Source organism: Cricetulus griseus (assembly GCF_003668045.3).
Source record: "Cricetulus griseus strain 17A/GY chromosome 1 unlocalized genomic scaffold, alternate assembly CriGri-PICRH-1.0 chr1_1, whole genome shotgun sequence".
Taxonomy (NCBI): domain Eukaryota; kingdom Metazoa; phylum Chordata; class Mammalia; order Rodentia; family Cricetidae; genus Cricetulus; species Cricetulus griseus.
In genome coordinates, this window is record NW_023276807.1 from 66,019,787 (window position 1) to 66,039,613 (window position 19,827).

Below are 19,827 nucleotides of genomic sequence, written 5' to 3' on the forward strand. Positions count from 1 at the left end.
TCTGCTCCCAGCCACAAACACTCACATTTGGTTCCAGAATAACCTCTCATCCCCTTCGAGGTGAAGGACTGGAGTGTTGTAAAACCTGTTCCCCATCAGCGACAACACTGACATTTTCTTAACTACCTCTGGAGTCTAAGTTACTGAAGACTCAGGGCCAAGCTCCACGGGCTGCTTTTCTGCCCTGTTTTCTGTGCTTCATTCTCTACATGTGTTAGAAAAACTGAATCTGAGAAATGGTATGTTGTGAGAAGGGTAGTCTGACCCACACTGAACCATTCAATACCCATCTAGCTTCATCCAGGGGCCACCCAACACCAGCCCTGGATCCCACATAGGACAACTCAACACCAGTCCTGGATTCTACCATAATAGCAGGAAGAAAAGCAAACTGCTTTGAGGCCTTCTTCATATGCTTCTGTGCCAGTGTCGAGCATGTGTTTGCAAAACCCAGTGAGTGGCACCCCTGCCTCTTCAGCCACAGGTTCTCCACGTAGTTGCTGCTCAATGACAAGGAGAGAGTAGACAAAGCTTTGCACCTCACATCTAAGATGCCAAACCAGCCCAGTGAATTCTTTCATCCTAATTAGTAGGCTTGGTGTTGGCTTTGGCACTTCCAGTGAGCCAAACCATGGTCTCATGAAGACAATCTGGCTGCCCATGCAAAGCCTATCATCTGCCAGTACACAGAGTCCTGCCTTCCAACCTTGCATGTGCTCTCTGGCCATGAAACGTTGCTCATGTGGCTCCATCCTGCCTTTGTGGGCACTAGAAGCTGCTGAGATGTCCATCTGAGTGGCTAGGCCTCTTCAGTGGGTACCTGTTGTCTCAGCTCCGAAACCCATGTCATCCCTCCACCACAAGACACTTGTGGTGTTGGGTCTCTCTGTCACACATGTGGTGAGCCACAGCCAGGTTTGACTGTCTTACCAATGATAGTAAACTGCACCACAGCTCTGAGAGCAAACCCTATTATTTCAGAGGAAGACACTATAGCTTGAGGACTTGCAAGATTCACCAGGGTGATAATGAGGGCAAGTGTTTGGAGTACAGCCCGAAAGTCCAGAGCCTAGGGTAGAGGCCAAAGCCCTTTGCCTGACAACAAGACCTGGGCAATTACTGAGACCTTTGTGCAACAGCTGCTCACCTGGAACCCATGAGAGGCAGAATCTCTCTCAGAGGGGCTGTAGACGAGACACCCCATGCAGGTGGCAAGTGTACATCTCAGTGTGAGGCACCTTGGCAGGACACCACATGCACACTGCTGCCTTGCTAGGCAACGTCTGTGACTGATGTTGTGACTCCACCTAGCAAGCACCCTGCTTAATGCTTGCTGGACACCCAAGGGTTTCAATAGAAAGAACAAAGGGATTTGTGGGAGGACTTCTTCCTGGTAAGTGGTGGGAAGCAACAGGAAGCAAAGAGCACAGGTATATCACAATCACTAGGAGAGGGACACTATTTCCATGCTGCCTTTCCAAGAGGAACACATGGCTACTGGAATGAGCACCGTCCCATCTCCCAGAGCTCACGTGACCTCATTCTCACCTTTATTCCTGGAGCCAAAACAGGTCTAAGTTACTGAGGACTCAGGGTGCTGAAGACTTAGATGGTCTCATGAAAGAAAGAACACAGATGAGCCGTGTTCTGTGAACACAGACCCATCCCCGAGACATGCCTTTCACGGGGCCTCGTGCCCTTGTGGAGCAGCTGAGAGCAGTCAGTAAGTACTTTCGAACTCTGTAGTCCAGAAAGAATGGGACTGAAGAAATGAGAGTGGCCACTGGGCAACTCTGAAAGTGTCATGAGATAACTACAGTCTGATGCCATCACTTAGCACCAGTAAGAAACAGAGGCCAGCTAGAAACTATAGCAGGGAGAAGCGCATGGGGGCTCTAGAGAAGAGCAAAGCCACCCTGCATTGGTTCTGTGCATCTCTGCGCTCTTTCTGCTGGCCTGTGAGTTCACCAGTGGCAGGTGGCAAACACCCTTCTTGAAAGCAATAAAGTTGCTACTTAGCTGTTGGGGATTTGAGACAGGTACACACCTACAGGCACACTGTGTGCAAGGCTGTTCACCTGTAGACATCTTCTAGATCTTACTGCGTGGACTTTAGAATACTTAAAACACATGTAAACAGTGTCCAGCTGACTCCTGTCTCCAGCTGTCAGCAAGCTCTCGTCCCAACAGCCATCTGTGGGCCAAATCAAACCACCTGCAACTGCTCAGGTAGAGAAAAGCAGCTGACAATTCCTGCAGCCAGAACTGCCCACTCAGCCAGTACCAGCCAGTGACCCCCACCATCAGCACTGCCAGCTGACCCAGCCAGTGACCCCCACCATCTGCACTGCCCACTCACATGGCTGGCACTGCCCACTGACCCAGCCATCAGCGCTGCTGCTGCTGCTGCTTGTCAGCCCAGCCCGGTGCTTTCCACACTATCCTTTCTTGCCTTGCAAACTGAGTTCCTGGGTATGCTTTCACTGTCTCGGCCTCCCCTCTCCCTCCCTCTAGGCCCTTCTCTGCTCCGGCCTGAGTCCATGGCTATGCATTCTCAGGAAGGAACTCACCTGGGCTTGCTGACATGAAACATGGTGTTAAGTAATTCCTAAGAACAAAGCCCTATTCACAGGTTGATGAGACACAACTCTGGACATGGTCCAGGTGAAGTAGACATTGTGGAGGCTCCCATTGAGAAGGGCTGAAGGTTGGGCCATGGCTAGAAGAGCACAGCCAGTGGGCCTGGTCTGGTGTAAGCCTGAGGAGATGGCCTCAGCACACAGGGGAAAGCCAGTGACCACTGCAGCAGGAAGGCTCCCTGCCAGTCTGTGTCTCAACTGCTGTAGCCTATGCAAAGGCTCCCTGGGCTGCCTCAGGCCTCTGCATCCACTGAGCTCCCAGGATACCCTGGCATAGCTCCCAGAGACGGCTCTTGGATATCCTTCAGAGTTCAGCCATGTTACTCCATGTGTCCTTCAAACTCCAAACAACCCAGGTCAGCGAGAGACCCACTCTATCCACCTTCTGATCCCTGCTGCCCTCACAAGAGCCGACATTACAGAGGGCAGAGGACAAGAAGCTGCAAGCATAGCCCCAGCCATGCACCTAAGCCATGCTGCTGGCTGGCCTACATTATCTCCTTCACAGAATTCAGCAATGTACACTCTGCACACAGTCCCCAGAGGATGCCAACAGAGTTGGAAGTCAAAACGGAGGAGGCATCCAGGGTAGGTCCCATGGAACTTGGTGATCAACATACCTGGATGGTGCTTTACCTTCCCTCGGAGCCTGCCTGGTGGCCAGGTGCCCTGATGCACGCCCAGATTGTGACCACTGTTGATACAAACCAATAATGTCTCAAAGAGTCATGTCATCTAAACAAAACCCAAGCTGTATGCTGTTATCTTAGTGTCTGTGCAGTTCTAATTTCATGTTGACCTGGTAATGCCTTTGCAAATGCGGTTCAGAAGACCAGACGTTACATTCAAAACAACAGAGCAGAATGTCTCTTGCGGAAGGTAACAGTCACCAGATAAGCTCTGACCATCTGAACTCGCAGTATGTGCCCATGGAGGCTGCTTAGGAAGCCTCTGTGAACAAGCCTTTCTCTGGCATTCTTGTGAGGCCCTCAGAATGGTACATCAGTCATTGGCTATCCATGGCAGGCCTAGCCCAGGAAGGTACAGAACAGAAATGGGAAGTTCATGACCTGACCAGGAAACAAGCCAGAATTCACAGTAAACTATCCCAAACCAGTAGAATGAGGACAAGAAGAGGCACAGGAGAAACAAAGAAAGTTCCAAGGCAGACTGAATCCATCCCTGAAGACCCAGGGACCTTGACTCTGCTGAGATCACTGGGCTATTCTGGCCCCCAGAGAGTGCAGAGGTGAGCTGCTTTGGCCCCTGTCTTGGGCCCAACTTCCACCTGACCACTCTGGGAAATCCCACCCCAGGGTCTGCAGGCAGACTGAATCAGTCCCTGAGGATCCAGGGACCCTGACTCAGCAGGGATCACTGGGCTACTCCACCCCCAGGCAGTGCAGAGTGCAGAGTGCAGAGTGCAGAGTGCAGAGAGTGCAGAGGTGAGCTGCTTTGGCCCCTGACTTGGGCCCAACTTCCACCTGCCCACTCTGGGAACTCTTGCCCAGGGGTCTGCAGGCAAGTCGACTCGGCCCCTGAGGACCAAGCAACCCAGAGTCTGCTGACATCTCTGCGCTAGTCCTGTCTCACCCACCTGGAGAGCGAGTGCCTCAGACCTGCCTGCACCCACCTTGAGACCCATCAGAGTATCGGAGGAAATTGCACCCACCTGAAGAGAACCCCCAGACCCATACACACCAGGAAAGGAAGAGACACCACCTGAACCCACTGGAAAAAGAGATGGGAAGACAACAATATAAGAACACATCCAACAACAGGAAAACCAATATGACACCACCAGAGTCTAGGGACTCTAAACCAGCAAGACATGAACATCCCAACACAGATGAAACAGAAGACAGCAACCTTAAAAACAACTTCATGCAGATCATAGAAACTCCAAGAGAGAAAATCAGAAATCCTTCAGAGAAATGGAAGAAAAGACTAACCAAAAGATACAAGAAATCAAGGAGAGCCAAGAAAATACAATTAAACAGCTGAAGAAAACAGTTCAGGACCTGAAAACTGAAAGAGAGACAATAAAGAAAACACAAACTGAGTGAATGCTGGAAGTGGAAAGGCTGAATAAACAATCAGGAACCACAGATGCAAGTATAACCCACAATAAAAGAGATGGAAGACAGAATCTCAGACACTGAAGATAAACTAGAGGAAATAAATTCATCAAGCAAAGAAAATCTTAAGTCCAACAATTCCTTAACACAAAATATCCAGGAAATGTGGGACACCGTGAAAAGACCAAACCTAAGGTTAATTGGTATAGAAGAAGGTGAAGAAACCCAACTCAAAGGTGCAAAAAACATAGTCAACAAAATCATAGAAAAGTTGCCCAACCTAAAGAAAGACATGCTAATGAAAGCACAAGAAGCCTACAAAACGCCAAATAGAGTGGACCACAAAAGAAAGTCCGCTAGCACATAATAATTAAAACACCAAACATATAGAATAAAAAAAGAATATTAAGAGCAGCAAGGGAAAAAGGCCAAGTAACATATAAAGGCAAACCTATAAGAATTACACTGGACTTCTCCATGGAAACTCTGAAAGCCAGAAGGACCTGGATAGATATTCTACCAACCCTGAGAGAACACAGATAACAGCCCAGACTACTATACCCAGCAAAACTTTCAATCACTATAAATGGAGAAAACAAGATATTCCATGACAAAACCAGATTTAACCAATATGAAACCACTAATCCAGCCCTACAGAAAGTACTGGAAGGAAAATTCCAACCTAAGGAAATTAACTACACTCAGAAAAACATAAAAAAATAGATAATCCCACTTTACAAAAACCCAAAAGAAAAAGCAGGGTAAACATACATACAATACCACTACCAACAACAAATCAAAAACAAACAAGAATAAACACTCAATGGACCTTAATTTCCTTCAATATTAATGGTCTTAACTCGCCTATAAAAAGACACAGGCTAACAGATTGGATACGAAGACAGAATCCATCCTTCTGCTGCATACAACAAACACACCTCAAATTCAAAGACAGACATTACCTCAGAGTAAAGGGTTGGGATAAAATATTCCAAAAAATGGACCCAAGAAACGAGCTGGGGTAGCTATCCTAGTATCTAATACATTAGACTTCAAACTAAAATCAATCAAAAGAGATGAAGAATGTCATTTCATATTCATCACAGGAAAAATCCATCAGGAAGAAGTCTCAATTCTAAACATCTATGCCCCAAATACAAAGGCACCAACATTCGTAAAGGAAACATTATTAAAACTCAAATCACAAATAAGACCTCACACAGTTATAGTGGGAGACTTTACCACCCCACTCTCACCACCGGACAGGACCACCAGACAGAACCTAAACAAAGAGACAAAGGAACTAACAGAAGTTGTGACCCAATTGGGATTAAAAGACATCTATAGAACTTTGCATACAAACACACAAGAATATACCTTCATTTCAGCATCACATGGAACCTTCTCAAAAATCGACCACATACTTGGCAACATAGCAAACCTTAACAGGTACAAAAAAATTGGAATAATCCCCTGTGTCTTATCAGACCACCATGCCTTAATGTTAGAATTCAAAAACAACACAAATTGCAAAAAACCTACCAACTCATGGAAATTGAACAACACGAAATTGCACCATTCCTGGGTCAAGGAAGAAATAAAGACATTAAAGACTTGCTAGAATTCAATGAAAATGAAGACACAACATACCCAAACTTATGGGACACTTTGAAAGCAGTACTAAGAGGAAAGTTCATAGCTCTAAGTGCTCACATGAAGAAACTACAGAATAGTCACACCAGAGAGTTGACATCACAGCTGAAAGCTCTAGAACAAATGGAAGCAAATTCACCCGGAGGAGTAGACGCCAGGAAATAATCAAAGTGAGGGCAGAAATCAATAAAGTCGAAACAAAGAAAACAATTCAAAGAATCAATGTAACAAAGAGTTGGTTCTTCGAGAAAATCAACAAGGTAGACAAACCTTTATCCAAACTAACCAAAAGGCAGAGAGAGAACATGCAAATTAACAAAATCAGAAATGAAAATGGTTACATAACAACGGACACTGAGGAAATCCAGAGATTCTTCAGGTCATACTTTGAAAACCTGTACTCCACAAAATTTGAAAATTTAAAGGAAATGGACAATTTTCTGGACAGATATCACTTACCAAAATTGAATCAAGAACAGATAAGCAACTTAAACAGACCTATAACCTCTAAGGAAATAGAAGCAGTCATCAAAAGTCTCCCAACCAAAAAAAGCCCAGGGCCAGATGGCTTCAGTGCAGAATTCTACCAGAAATTCAAAGAAGAGCTAATACCAATACTCCTCAAATTGTTTCACACAATAGGAGCAGAAGGTTCATTGCCAAACTCATATTTACGAGGCTACAATTACCTTGGTACCCAAGCCACACAAAGACACAACTAAGAAAGAGAACTACAGACCAATATCCCTCATGGACATTGATGCAAAAATACTCAATAAAATGCTGGCAAACCGAATCCAAGAACATATCAGATATATTATCCACCATGATCAAGTAGGCTTCATCCCTGGGATGCAGGGTTGGTTCAACATTCGAAAATCTGTCAATGTAATCCACCATATAAACCAACTGAAGAAGAAAAACAACATGATCATCTCACTAGATGCTGAAAAAGCCTTTGACAAAATCCAACATCCCTTCATGATAAAGGTCCTGGAGAGATCAGGAATAAAAGGAACATACATGAACATAATAAAAACAATATCCAGTAAGCCAACAGCCAACATCAAAATAAATGGAGAGAAACTCAAAGCTATTCCTCTAAAATCAGGAACAAGACAAGGCTGTCCACTCTCTCCATATCTCTTCAATATTGTCCTTGAAGTTCTAGCTAGAGCAATAAGACAACAAAAGGAGATCAAGGGGATACAACTTGGAAAGGAAGAAGTCAAGCTTTCACTGTTTGCAGATGATATGATAGTCTACATAAGTGAACTGAAAAACTCTACCAGGGAACTCCTACAGCTGATAAACACCTTCAGCAAAGTGGCAGGATACAAGATTAACTAAAAAAAAAAATCAGTAGCCCTACTATATACAGACGATACATTTGTGGAGGAAGAAATCAGAGAAACATTACCATTTACAATTGCCACAGACAACACAAAATACTTTGGGGTAACACTAACCAAAAAAGTGAAAGACCTGTATCACAAGAATTTTGAGTCTTTAAAGAAAGAAATTAAAGATACCAGAAAATGGAAGGATTCCCATGTTCTTGGATAGGTAGGATCAACAGAGTAAAAATGGCACTCTTGCCAAAAGCAATCTACAGATTCAATGCAATCCCCATCAAAATCCCAGCACAATTCTTCACAGAACTTGAAAAAACAATTCTCAACTTTATATGGAAAAACAAAAGACCCAGGATAGCCAAAACAACCCTGTACAATAAAAGAACTTCCAGAGGCATCACCATCCCTGATTTCAAGCTCTATTATAGAGCTATAGTCCTGAAAACAGCTTGGTATTGGCACAAAAATAGACAGATAGACCAATGGAATTGACTTGAAAACCCTGATATTAACTCACACACCTACGAACACCTGATTTTTGACAAAGGAGCCAAAATTTATACTATGGAATAAAGAAAGCATCTTCAACAAATGGTGCTGGCATAACTGGATGCTGGCATGTAGAAGACTGCAGATAGATCCATGTCTTTTGCCACGAACAAAACTTAAGTCCAAATGGATCAAAGACCTCAACATAAACCCAGCCACACTGAACTTAGTAGAAGAGAAAGTAGGAAATTCCCTTGAATTAATTGGTACAGGAGACTGCTTCCTGAATATAACACCAGACAACTGAGATCCATAATTAATAAATGGGACCTCCTGGAACTGAGAAGCTTCTGTAAGGCCAAGGACACAGTCAGCAAGACAAAACGACAGCCCACAGACTGGGAAAAGATATTCACCAAACCCACATCCGACAGAGGGCTGATCTCCAAAATTTACAAAGAACTCAAGAAGCTAGTCTCCAAAACATTAAATAATCCAATTAAAAAGTGGGGTACAGAACTAAATAGACAATTCTCAATAGAGGAATCTAAAACGCCTGAAAGACACATAAGAAAGTGTTCAAAGTCCTTAGCCATCAGGGAAATGCAAATCAAAACAACTCTTGAGATACCATCTTACACCTGTCAGAATGGCTAAAAATCAAAAACACCAATGACAGTTTATGCTGAAGAGGTTGTGGAGAAAGGGGAACAGTTCTCCATTGCTGGTGGGAGTGCCAACTTGGACAGCCACTTTGGAAATCTGTATGGTGATTCCTCAGGAAAATGGGAATGAGTCTACCACAAGATCCAGCAATTCCACTCTTAGGCATATACCTAAAAGAAGCACATTCCTACAACAAGGACATCTGTTCAATTATGTTCATAGTAGCATTATTTGTAATAGCCAGAACCTGGAAACAACCTAGATGAAGAATGGATAGAAACAATGTTGTACATTTACACAATGGAGTACTACTCAGTGGGGAAAAAAGACAATGGAATCTTGAAATTCGCAGGCAAATGGATGGAACTAGAAGAAACATTCTGAGCGAGGTAACCCAATCACAAAAAGACCAGCATTGTATGTACTCACTCATATGTGGATTTTAGACATAGAGTAAAGGATTGCCAGCCTGCAGCCCAGGCTGCTGGAGAGGCTGGTAAACAAGGAGGACCCTAAGAGAGACATACATGGACCCTTGGAGATGGGGAAAGGGACAAGATCTCCTGAGCAAATTGGGAGCATGGGGGGAGGGGAGAGGGAACTAGGAGAATGAGAAGGGGAGAAGGAGAGACGAGAAAAACATGATGGGACAGGGAGGCTGAGTTGGGGGAAGAACAGTAGAGAGCAAGATAAGGGATACTATAACAGAGGGAGACATAAGTTCAAAGAGAAATCAGGCACTAGGGAAATGTCTGGAGAGCTACAAAGATGACACCAACTAACAGTCTAAGCAACAGAGGAGAGGTTACCTTAAATGTCCCCTCCTGATAATTAGATTGATGACTAATTCATATGCCATCCTATAGCCTTCATCCAGCAGCTGGTGGAAATAGAAGCAGACACCCTCAGCTAAACCTTGAACTGAACTGAAACCCAGATGCGGAGAAGGAGGACTGATGAGCAAAGGAGTACATACCAGGCTGGTGAAACCCACAGAAACAGCTGACTTGAACAAGGGAGAACTCTTGGTCCCTAGACTGATAGATGGGAAACCAGCATGGGACTGATCCAGACCCCCTAAATGTGGGTGTCAGTGAGGAGACCTTGGAAATCTATGGGACCTCTTGTAGTGGATCAGTACTTATCGCTACCATAGGAATGGACTTTAGGAACCCATCCCACATGAAGGTATACTCCCTGAGCCTAGACCCTATCCCAAAGGATATGACAGACTTTGAAGACCCCCCCCTCATGGAAGGCCTCACCTTCCCTGGGGAGCAGAAAGGGTATGTGATGGGTAGGGCATTAGTTGAGGGGGGGCAGGGGAGGAGAGGAGGGAGAGGGACCTGGGATTGACATGTAAAATAATTTTCTTTCTAATAAAAAAGGGGAAAAATAAGTAAGAACAAATAAAGTAAGATAAAATAAATTAAAACTCTAAAATAAAAAAAGAAAGAAAGCCCCCCCCCCAAGTTGCTGCTGACCTTGGGATTGCCCAGAGATCTCACACATACATTCCTCAAACTTTCAAAAAGGTCCAGGACTGCCGTCTGTTTCCACGTTTATGTGTTGGAGCCAGCAAGGAAGAGGGGGTATCCTGGTTGTCACATGCTTGGAGACCTCATATCTGGCTGTAAGAGAGGCTCAGGCCCACTGGATCCAGATAAGATTTCTTGAATGGGAGGAGAGACAGCAAGGACAGGTGGGCCAGAGCGATCAAGCCAGGAAGCCGAGACCCTAGAAGTGAGCCACCCGGCACTGTGGGAAGGAACATGCCAGACTGAGAGGGCTGAAGATCCAGGGGGCGGGTGGCTGCTGTGACTCAGAAGTGGACAGCCTGGAGTTCCAGTTCAGGACAAGGTGGGCCTTTTGGAACAAAGGGATCCATGCATGGTATAGGGGTGAGGTCTGCAGGGAGTCCGGGGAGGAGGCTGGCCACAGGACAGCAGCATCCCCAGGAAGTCTGTGTGGCTGATGATTGGGCAGGAGGACCATCACATGGTGGAGGCCGAAGCTGACCTTCAGACCCTAGCTTGACTCTGGGAGGCCATAGGTGACCCTCCTGCAGCCTTTAGCAATGTCCACGCTCCTCCATTGTCTGTGTACACTCAGACTTAGGTGCAGCCTGAGGAACTCTGCCACTCTGGTGGCCTTTAGCAGGAGTCTAGAAGTCTAGGGTTAAGACCATCCTGTTCCTGCCCCACCCCTCCAACCCAACTGTGGAGAAAGTTAGGAGGAAACCCCATACTACACGGGTTTGGGGGAAGACGGCCACCCCCGCACCTCGAGTGCTACTCTGATGGGTCTGCACCACTTCCATAAGCAGGTGTCACTGTAAAGGGGATCAGGGTACCCCTCCTCTGCTCCCATGTCGGGGAAACAGGCTGTGTGGACTCTCATATAGGACCCTTGGGAGAAAGGACCTTCTCCACCCTCCTCTTTCCACAAACCAGCTACCAACATTCAGACACTGTCAATGCAGGCATCACCAACCTGTTCCTAGCCTGGTCACCAGAGGCTACCTCTATGGATCAACAGGCTCCGTGTATCCCTTTCTGCACACTTCTCTTGGGTAAGTCTCTGGGTGCCACACTCTGCACCCCCTTCTAACTCTCTCAAGCCCGGAGTGATTCCACAAACCTGCAGCTTCAGTACCACCTATATGCCTAAGACCATGCAGTACAATGACACTGAAGGGAGCTGCCCAGTTCATGTCTCAGGGAGGCACCCAACAGACAAATCTAAACCTGGGCAACTGGTCCTCCTACTGGCTTCTTCCTCTCTCGATAAACAGAACCCTGGGGGGTCATCCCCAGCTCTCTCCTTTCATTTAGGCCCAGGTCCAGATCCCTGAACAAAGCTGATAGTTAAAATTTCTCATCTTCCCAAAGCTGGCTGACCACTGGCCAATACCAACATCTGATCAATGACTATGACCAACTCAGAGTGGGCCTTCCTGCCTCCACCTTCTCCCCTACAGGGTGATGCTATCTTGTGAAAATATGGGCAGATCTGCTTTATGCCCGTCCTGCCTTTCAGTTACTCTTACCCTACACTTATTACTGCGACCCCTCACAACAGTCATTCTGTCTCCAAGGAAACGGCATCAACCAGACACAATAACACTCGTGCACATATGAATTCATGGAGGCCTGAACAGGTTCAAGCCAGACAGGGGTTCCAGTATTGGGAGGGGTAAGTAGACACAGGTTTCCACACCTAACCACGTAGCTATTTGCAACTGATATCTACTGGCAAAGGGAAAAAACAGTTTTTCTCAGTGGAGCGTCACTGGGCATATCAACTGCACTCCAGGGTTGGCTGAGTGCCCAGCAGTTGGCCAATACAAAACAAACTCTATGGTTTGTATGTTTGTATTGTTTTAGCTTTGTTTCACTTTTTTTTTTGTCTTACAGGTTTCTTATTTGTTTTGATTTTCTTTTCCTTTTTTTTTTGAGAGAGAGAGAGAGAGAGAGAGAGAGAGAGAGAGAGAGAGAGAACCTGAAGTGGGGTGGGAGGGTGGTGGGGAGGATCTGAGTGGAGTTGGGAGAGGGGAAAACATGATCAAAATATACTGTATGGAAAAAATAATAAAAAGGGGGTGCTCACCAAGGACCATGAAGATGAGCCACCTGTGAAATGCACTTGGTATGGAACTGAAAATCTCCTAAAGTGACAGGTAAATTCAAACAGGTTCCTCACCTCCCCTGTGGTCTCACCGAGAGTCCCCACCCTCTGCTGACCTTCTGTCTAGACACAGTGGAGGGCGGAAGAGACTCTTTGCAGAAACAGCCCTCCCACCTCCACAGAGAATCACTGAGGAGACCACACATCCTGGAAAATATTCTCTCTTCCTCTATTCAAGTACCTATGGCTATTTTCCCAATTGCTTTTGTTGCTTGGCAAAACACCGCACCTTTCATTCCTTCCTATGAAATCATCCAAAATCCTGCATGTCTAGACTTTATTCTAAAAGCAGAGGATCTGCCCCGTCCAGGCCAGTGCCCCAGGCTTTGTTGCATTCATCCCTTCAGACCCTGGGGTCTGGGCTGTCAATGGAGAATTGTGTCCCTCTGACATTCTCAGAACCAGATGTAAGAGGTCAGTCTTTGGCTCTGACTGAAAAGTGGCCTGCTCTGCACAGCACACAACCATGACTTCAGAGACGGCCTCTCCCACAATGCTCCACAGAGCAGCTCCCACTCTGTGTCTCTGATGGAGCTGGTGGTGCCCACCGGAGCTCTCCCACTCCGCTTCTCTGATGGAGTTGGTGGTACCCACTAGAGCTCTCTCACTGGAGCTCTCCTACTCTGGTTACTGTGGGCTGCTTCCACCCCTATTGAGTCAAGTGCTTCACAGCAAAGCATCAACCTATGTTCTTATCTCTCTCCTGAAGCCAGAAGGCTGGCCAGTACCAAGAAACAAAGTGGCCAAGCCCACCCAGAAAGGCTATGTGTGCAGGGCCTCTACAGCACCCCACCCATGCAACCCCCCTACCTAGCAGGACTTGGGCCCACACACTGCAGAGATATACTCCACAGGTTCTCATACGCAAACCCAGGCCTTCGGAGATAGAGTCACTCAGCTGTGAAGTCCCCTGGACATGTCCACACTTGGTCCTCACCATTGGGTCATCATGGTCATCACCGTAAGGAGCCAAGTGGAAACACCACTGTATGACACAAGGCCTGGCCTTACGGGATAGCCCACTGCCTCACCATGCTGACACCAGGACCATTTATCCTCTCCAAAGACTAGGCCTCCAATCCTGAGTTTACTAATAATGAGATAAGCACCAGGGACCGCTTCAATTCATTATTCTTATACTCTTTAAAGAAAACCAGAAAACAAACTGCAATCATGTTTCCATTTACCTTTGTAAAAAAAAGAACAAAAAAATGTAGAATGAAACAGTAAGTAGCCATAGGATCTGGGCAGCAGGCATAAGCCCTAACCCTGAAACAAACAAAAAACAAAACAAACAAGAAACCCAAATATAAACATTTGTTTCCTTGTCCTCTGCCAAGTCTTTTCTTCTATTATTTTGTTTTGTTTGTTTCAAAAAGGGTTTCACACTGTAGCCCAGGCTGACAGAGAAGTCACTAACAGTGAGGCTGGCCTCAAATATGAAGTGATCCTTCTGTCTTGACTCACAGATGCTTGCATTCCACATGTGAGCCACTACCCCTGACTTCCTATATAGTCTTAATTATCCATACTAATGAGACAGGACGCCAGCTCAAACATCATCTATACATGCAACTCTAGAGTCTTTGCTTCAGGGCTGTGTCTCAAGGCAAATGTTCATAATGCTCTCCTTTAAAAAGAAATGACATCAGGATGGAGCCATGGCTTGGTGGTAGGACACTCATCCAGCATGTGCAAGGACCTGGGTTCAATTCCCAGCATGGCAAAAAATGTCACAGGATTGGGGGAAGCTTGGTAACACCCACCAGTCATGCCCATAACGGAAAACAGAGCCTTAGTGTCAAAAGCAGCCCACACCTTCAGGACAACACCCAGTGATGAGAGCCGGTTCTCTGCAGCAAGGCATGGACAGGTCCAGGGCTTCAGTCACTCCTGCTCTTGTCATCACAGCTCAGACCCACATGTCTGCCCTTCCTGGCAATCATAGCCTAGCCTGGGCCAATCAGCACCTCATTCCTCTACAGGATATTGACTCAGCTAGCCCACCACCATGTGAAAGCGCCACACTCTACCCACTAGGCATGATTGTCCATGGCTCCCCTACAAGGTCTTCCATATGATGTCATAGTTCCTCATTGGATTGAAAACGAAGCCTTGGAATGCAGTCAAAGCCAGTCTCAAACTCCACATTATCCTGCCTCAGCCTCCCCAGGGCTGTGATTCTGAGTAGGTGCCACTGGACCTGGGTTTGCACAGCTTTTTGTGCTATATTTTATAGCCTAAACCACTTCCTGTATCAGAATGTGACATATGGAAGGCAAAAGCATTAAACCTAGTAACTGTTGAAAAACATTTCTCCTCTTCCCCATTGTCTTGTAAAAATACAACAACCCACAGACAGCACTTTCTACTAGGAGGTGTACATTAATGTGACACAAGAAAAAACAAGAAACATAAAGGTGGAAAGAGACTGACAACAGCACTATGAAAAAGTACTGCTGTTTCATAATCAAGATTTGAAAATTCACACACAGAAAGAGGCACAAGTCAGCATCCAGGCCCCGCTATTGTGGAAGGTAATGTCAATGGGGTAGGGCAGAAGGCCCGAAAGAGGGTGTTCTCAGGGTAGGGGCAGTAAGGTACACTGTACCCCACATGTTCCTACAGATGTTGCCTCTGGAGAGAGGCTGCAGCCCAGGTCCCGTTCACAGTCAAGGCTACCACCTTGATACCTGTCCACAGATACACTCTTGGACTACCTGCCACCAATTCTCAATTCATTTCATACCCTTCCAAACCGCCTGTCCAGCTGAGCAGTGATGGCAGAAACAGGAGGATCTCTGTGAGTTTGAGGCCAGCAGCCTGGTCTAAAGAGTGAGTTCCAGAACAGTCAAGGCTACAAAGAGAAACCCTGTCTCAAAAACAAACAAACAAACAAAAAAACAAAAAAACCCAGGTTGCCTGTCCTAGAACATCCACCCCAAGGTAATGTCCCCAATCACATCTCCAGAGTACATAGCTAACAAGAGCTGTAGCTCTGTCCCAACAATAATTAACAGTGTATCCCACTCTGTCTAACACAGCCTTGCTTATTTACCTCTCCACCCAAGGAAACTGTACTCAGGAATGGACGTCAATATGCTCTATCTCCAGACACAACTTTCCATTGTGTACTTACTGAGTCTCGCAATTAAAGAATGATGTATTACACATCAGGGGTTTCTTCCAATTATGGAAACGGCTTATATTATTATCTATGGATGACAACAGCCACAGTTGCCGCCTTCTCACTTGTCTCTGGTAAACACAGAACACTTTCTGGTATAGAGAATTTTTATACACATTGCCTCCCAGTGACTTCACACATGGGCAGTACCAAGCCAAGATGAGATAGATAGCCACGGGGCTAGTAGTGACTCCATCAGGTAACCCAGGGCCCAGGCACACAGCCCTTCCCACCCACAACTTCCCCATTTAGAACCGCCAATGCTTGCTTCTAGCCTCATCAGAAGGAGCAGCACATCAAAATACCAAGAGATATTTGTTTGTTTGTTTTGTTTTTTGTTTTTGTTTTTGTTTTTGAAGACAGGGTTTCTCTGTGGCTTTGGAGGCTGTCCTGGAACTAGCTCTTGTAGACCAGGCTGGTCTCAAATTCACAGAAATCCGCCTGCCTCTGCCTCCCGAGTGCTGAGATTAAAGGCATGTGACACCACCACCTGGCCCAAGAGGTATTTTGATAAATACATTTGATATATCTAGAGGAACCAAAAGCTAAAAGATAAAGAGGGCTGAGGGTGTAGCTCAGTAGAAGTTACTTGTGCAAGCATGGCAACATGGTTCTAATTCAAGCCCCTCAGAAACAAAACGTTATTTCCAATAACTTACTGTACCTCATCCCTCAGTAGCTAAAACCCCTTTGTCAACAACTGGTCTGTATGGTGAAGCTAACAAATGATGGGCATCACCAAATATGGCAACTCTTCTCTCTGAGAAATCATGAACTACTGTCTAACTCTGGACTTCGCACAAGGTAACCTGTGTTTGATACCGAAGCCAATGAAATAAGAGAAAGCTGTTAGAGCTGGAAATGAATGGTGTATGTTTAAAGATACTAAGTATAAACCTCATGAATCTTTTCTAATAAAGGTTACCTTTTGGTAAGCATGTATTTGAGATACATCTGTTATTAGTTACTTTATTACTGCTGTGATAAACCCCCATGACCAAGGCAGGCTAAAGAAGAAAATGTTTATTTGGGCATATGGTTCCTGAGGGATGAAAGTCCATCATCATCACTGAGGGGGAGCATGGCAGCATGTATGGTGGCTAGAACGGAAAGCTGGGAACTCACACCTGGAGGCACAAGCATGAAGCAAAGAGAATATACTCGGAATGGGGCACAGCTTTGAAACCTCAAAGGACACACTTCCTCCTTCAAGGCCATACCTCCTAAACCCACCCAAACTGCACCACCACCAACTAGGAACCAAGTATTCTGAGCAGGTGGGAGGCATTCTCATTTAAGCCATCACAACTTTATCTCGCATTCATGTATTTGGCACTTACTGTGGATCAAACCCAGCCTGCTGCCTGCCAGGCAAAGCTTCTACCTCTGAACCACACCCAGCCCCGCCTCCTTGTTTATATGAAAGGTCTCACTATTGTAGCCCAGGTTGGCCTCAGGCTCAAGATCCTTCTAATGTAGGCCTTCAAATGCCAAAATAGATTATTACTAGTAAGTGGGGTTGCAGGAGTAGCTCAACAGTACAGCATTTGCCTAAAAAAGTTCTCAGCAGTAGTGAACAGCACCTACACTGCATGTGCAAGGACCTAGATTCAGTCAAGAAGAAAAAGGAAGAAAACAAGTCATCCAGCAGAGAAAATGCTATCCCTTGCCCAGATTCTAAACACAGCAATACAGCTTACTGTGTGGCCCAGCCAAAGAAAAGAATGAAAGATTGCTGCCATTTGAGTTCACGAGGTCCTCTTCCTCCAGCAAAAGCTGTAACTGAGATGCACCCTGCATTAGTCCACACTACTGCCCTGTGGGAACTGACAAACTTACAAAAGTTCGAACATTCTTCTGCATTCAAAATGTGGGGTCCCACAGAGTGCTCTGGGCCCAGCCACCTGCTTATATTTACTGCACACCAGACCAAATCTTGATTATTGAGCAATAGTGGGTGACCAAAAAAGTAAACCAGCAGTCACCTTCACCCTAAAAGAGATCTTAGGATTCTAAGCAGCCCCATTCAAACTCCCCAGTCTGACTTTTCCCAAGCAATTCCAGCACCCCATGAATTCAGCCCAAATCTCCAGGCCAGAGACTGCAAGTCACTGCTGCACATGCCCTAGGGCTTTCTCCTCAGGCTATGGGACATCCATGATGCTGAGGGCTACTGTCTGCTCTTTGTACCTAGGGCAGACAATCACTGAAGTTAGGCGGCTGCTCACTGCTCTGTGTCTATGGACACTATTGACTTCGCAGGGCTTCGCATTGTCCTGTATCTAGGGATACCCACTGAAATAGAGGGCTGCATGATGCCTTACCTATGCCTAGGGACACCTCAACGTTGACAGACAACCTGCTTGTGTCTGTGCCTAGGGGTCACCTGTGCTTCTTGCTGCCCTGAGTCCAGAGACACCGCTAAATCTGGGGGAGGGGTGGGGGGGACTGATGAGCCTAAAAGGGGAATACGAGCCGGCATGGGGGCAACTAAAACTGAAGTTCGGAGTTCCTTGCTGTCCTGTGCCAGGGAATCTGTGTGAGTTGGGGTGGGGGATGGCTGTTCGCTGCGGTCTGTGTCACTGTGCGCGCGAGTCCCTGGGTGGGGTTTAGATACTTTGGGGAGCTGAGCAAAAGTGCAACTTTTAAAGCAAAGAAGCAGCTCGTGCAAGCGGCCTGGGGAGGGGGAGGGGGTCGCTGTACTCACTCACCGAGGGGCCGGGCGCCATCCGCCGACTGCATCCGCCAGTTGTCCGGCGCCCCCCCGCGCGCCCCTCCCGCGATGCGCTCCCACCCCGCCCGCCGGGGGAAACCCCGCCCACCTCTCCATGATTGGCCAGAGCGGGCCGTGTCTGGTGCCCACTGGCCAGTGTTCCTGCTCGTTCCTCGGACGCGCCCGGCCCTCGCGCCCGCGCATTCCTGCGAGGCCACGTGGCCACCCGCCCCCCCTCCCCGCCCCGCCCCCAGCCCAACGCCCCGCGCCGCTGGGCGCGTGGGAGAGATGCTGCCTGCCAGGCGCGCCCGGGGTAGACAAGGCACGAGAAGGACACCGGCTCTCAGTGCCCCAGAGTGGGTGCTTTTCCCCTCAGACGCCTAGTCACTTGTGCGAGTGGCGCGGGGCCAGAATACGCCTCCCGAGCATCCGCCCTCTATGGGACACTGGGAGCTGCGCTGGCGCGGGCGGGGAACACAAGACAAGCACTCCACCCATCGTGACCCCAGCATCTGCTTCTCTCTCCAGATCCCGGGTCTGGGCTCCTGTGGGCAGCGGGCGCCGAACTCACCCGTCTTTGACCCTTCTCTCCCTGCCCAACTCTTCCTTCTTGGGTCCCTTAGGCATGGGGCACAGAGCGGATACCACACCCATCGTGACTCTAGCCTCTGCCTCCTCCTGCCCACCTCTCTTTTCTAGCTAGGGTCCCATGGACAGGGAGCGCAGAGCAGGTATCACCCCATCATGTCGCCAGCATCCATTGCTCCTTGCAGACCTCCTCTCCTGTGGGCAGGGAACACCAGGAGGACAACCCTTCGAACCTGAAGTACCCATACCCACCCTTCCTGAGCCGCCCTGCCTGCCTAGGCTGTCCGGGCTGGTCAACGTCAGCTGCTCCTGGTTCTTCCAAGTACAGAAGCTAGAAATTCAGACCCAGCAGTGACCTCAGCTCACCACCTCTCCAGGCCGTTTCGCAGCTTGCCTGTCGCCAGGAGGCTCTTGTTTTCCGGACCTGCGTTCTTGCACAACTCGATAAAGCAGGAAGCGGAGCTGGAGAGAGCCTAGCTAGCCTCTGCCAGGTGCCTGATCCTAGAAGGGTGGCGCTGTGGAGACCGGGAACATCACACTGTGAGCCATGGTGATGTGAAAAGGCCTCCGAGTGTCTGCATAGTATAGAAGGGCCTTCTGGGCAGTTGAACTTGCTGAGCTTAAACTTTTATTTTGTGATTGTAAAGGGAGGCAAATCATTAAACAACTACTAAAGGAAGACAACAACCATCAACGTGCTACCTGGTACCTGGTTAGTGCATGTAGCAAACGCTTGTTCCCTTGCTGGACTGTGACCTTTCCCGCCAACGCG

General features: G+C 47.3%; 1 protein-coding gene across 18 annotated transcripts in view; it reads right to left on the reverse strand.

Annotated features, from left to right (window-relative positions):
- Arhgef10 (Rho guanine nucleotide exchange factor 10) overlaps positions 1-19,559 on the reverse strand; it is a 99,442-nt gene extending 79,883 nt beyond the window's left edge. For 4 of the 18 annotated variants that reach the window (XR_003479613.2, XM_027387763.2, XM_027387754.2 and 1 more), the window contains exon 1: positions 18,466-18,532. Coding sequence is in view for 7 of the 18 variants with exons in the window: in XM_027387763.2 (XP_027243564.1) it covers positions 18,466-18,483 (18 nt within the window). In the remaining 11 variants the exon portion in view is untranslated. Of the gene's footprint in view, positions 1-3,259; positions 3,334-18,465; positions 18,552-19,307 lie in introns of those variants that run through there. The other 14 variants (XM_035452079.1, XM_027387760.2, XM_027387761.2 and 11 more) reach the window with 10 other exon arrangements.
- Positions 19,560-19,827: the final 268 nt, after the last annotated feature.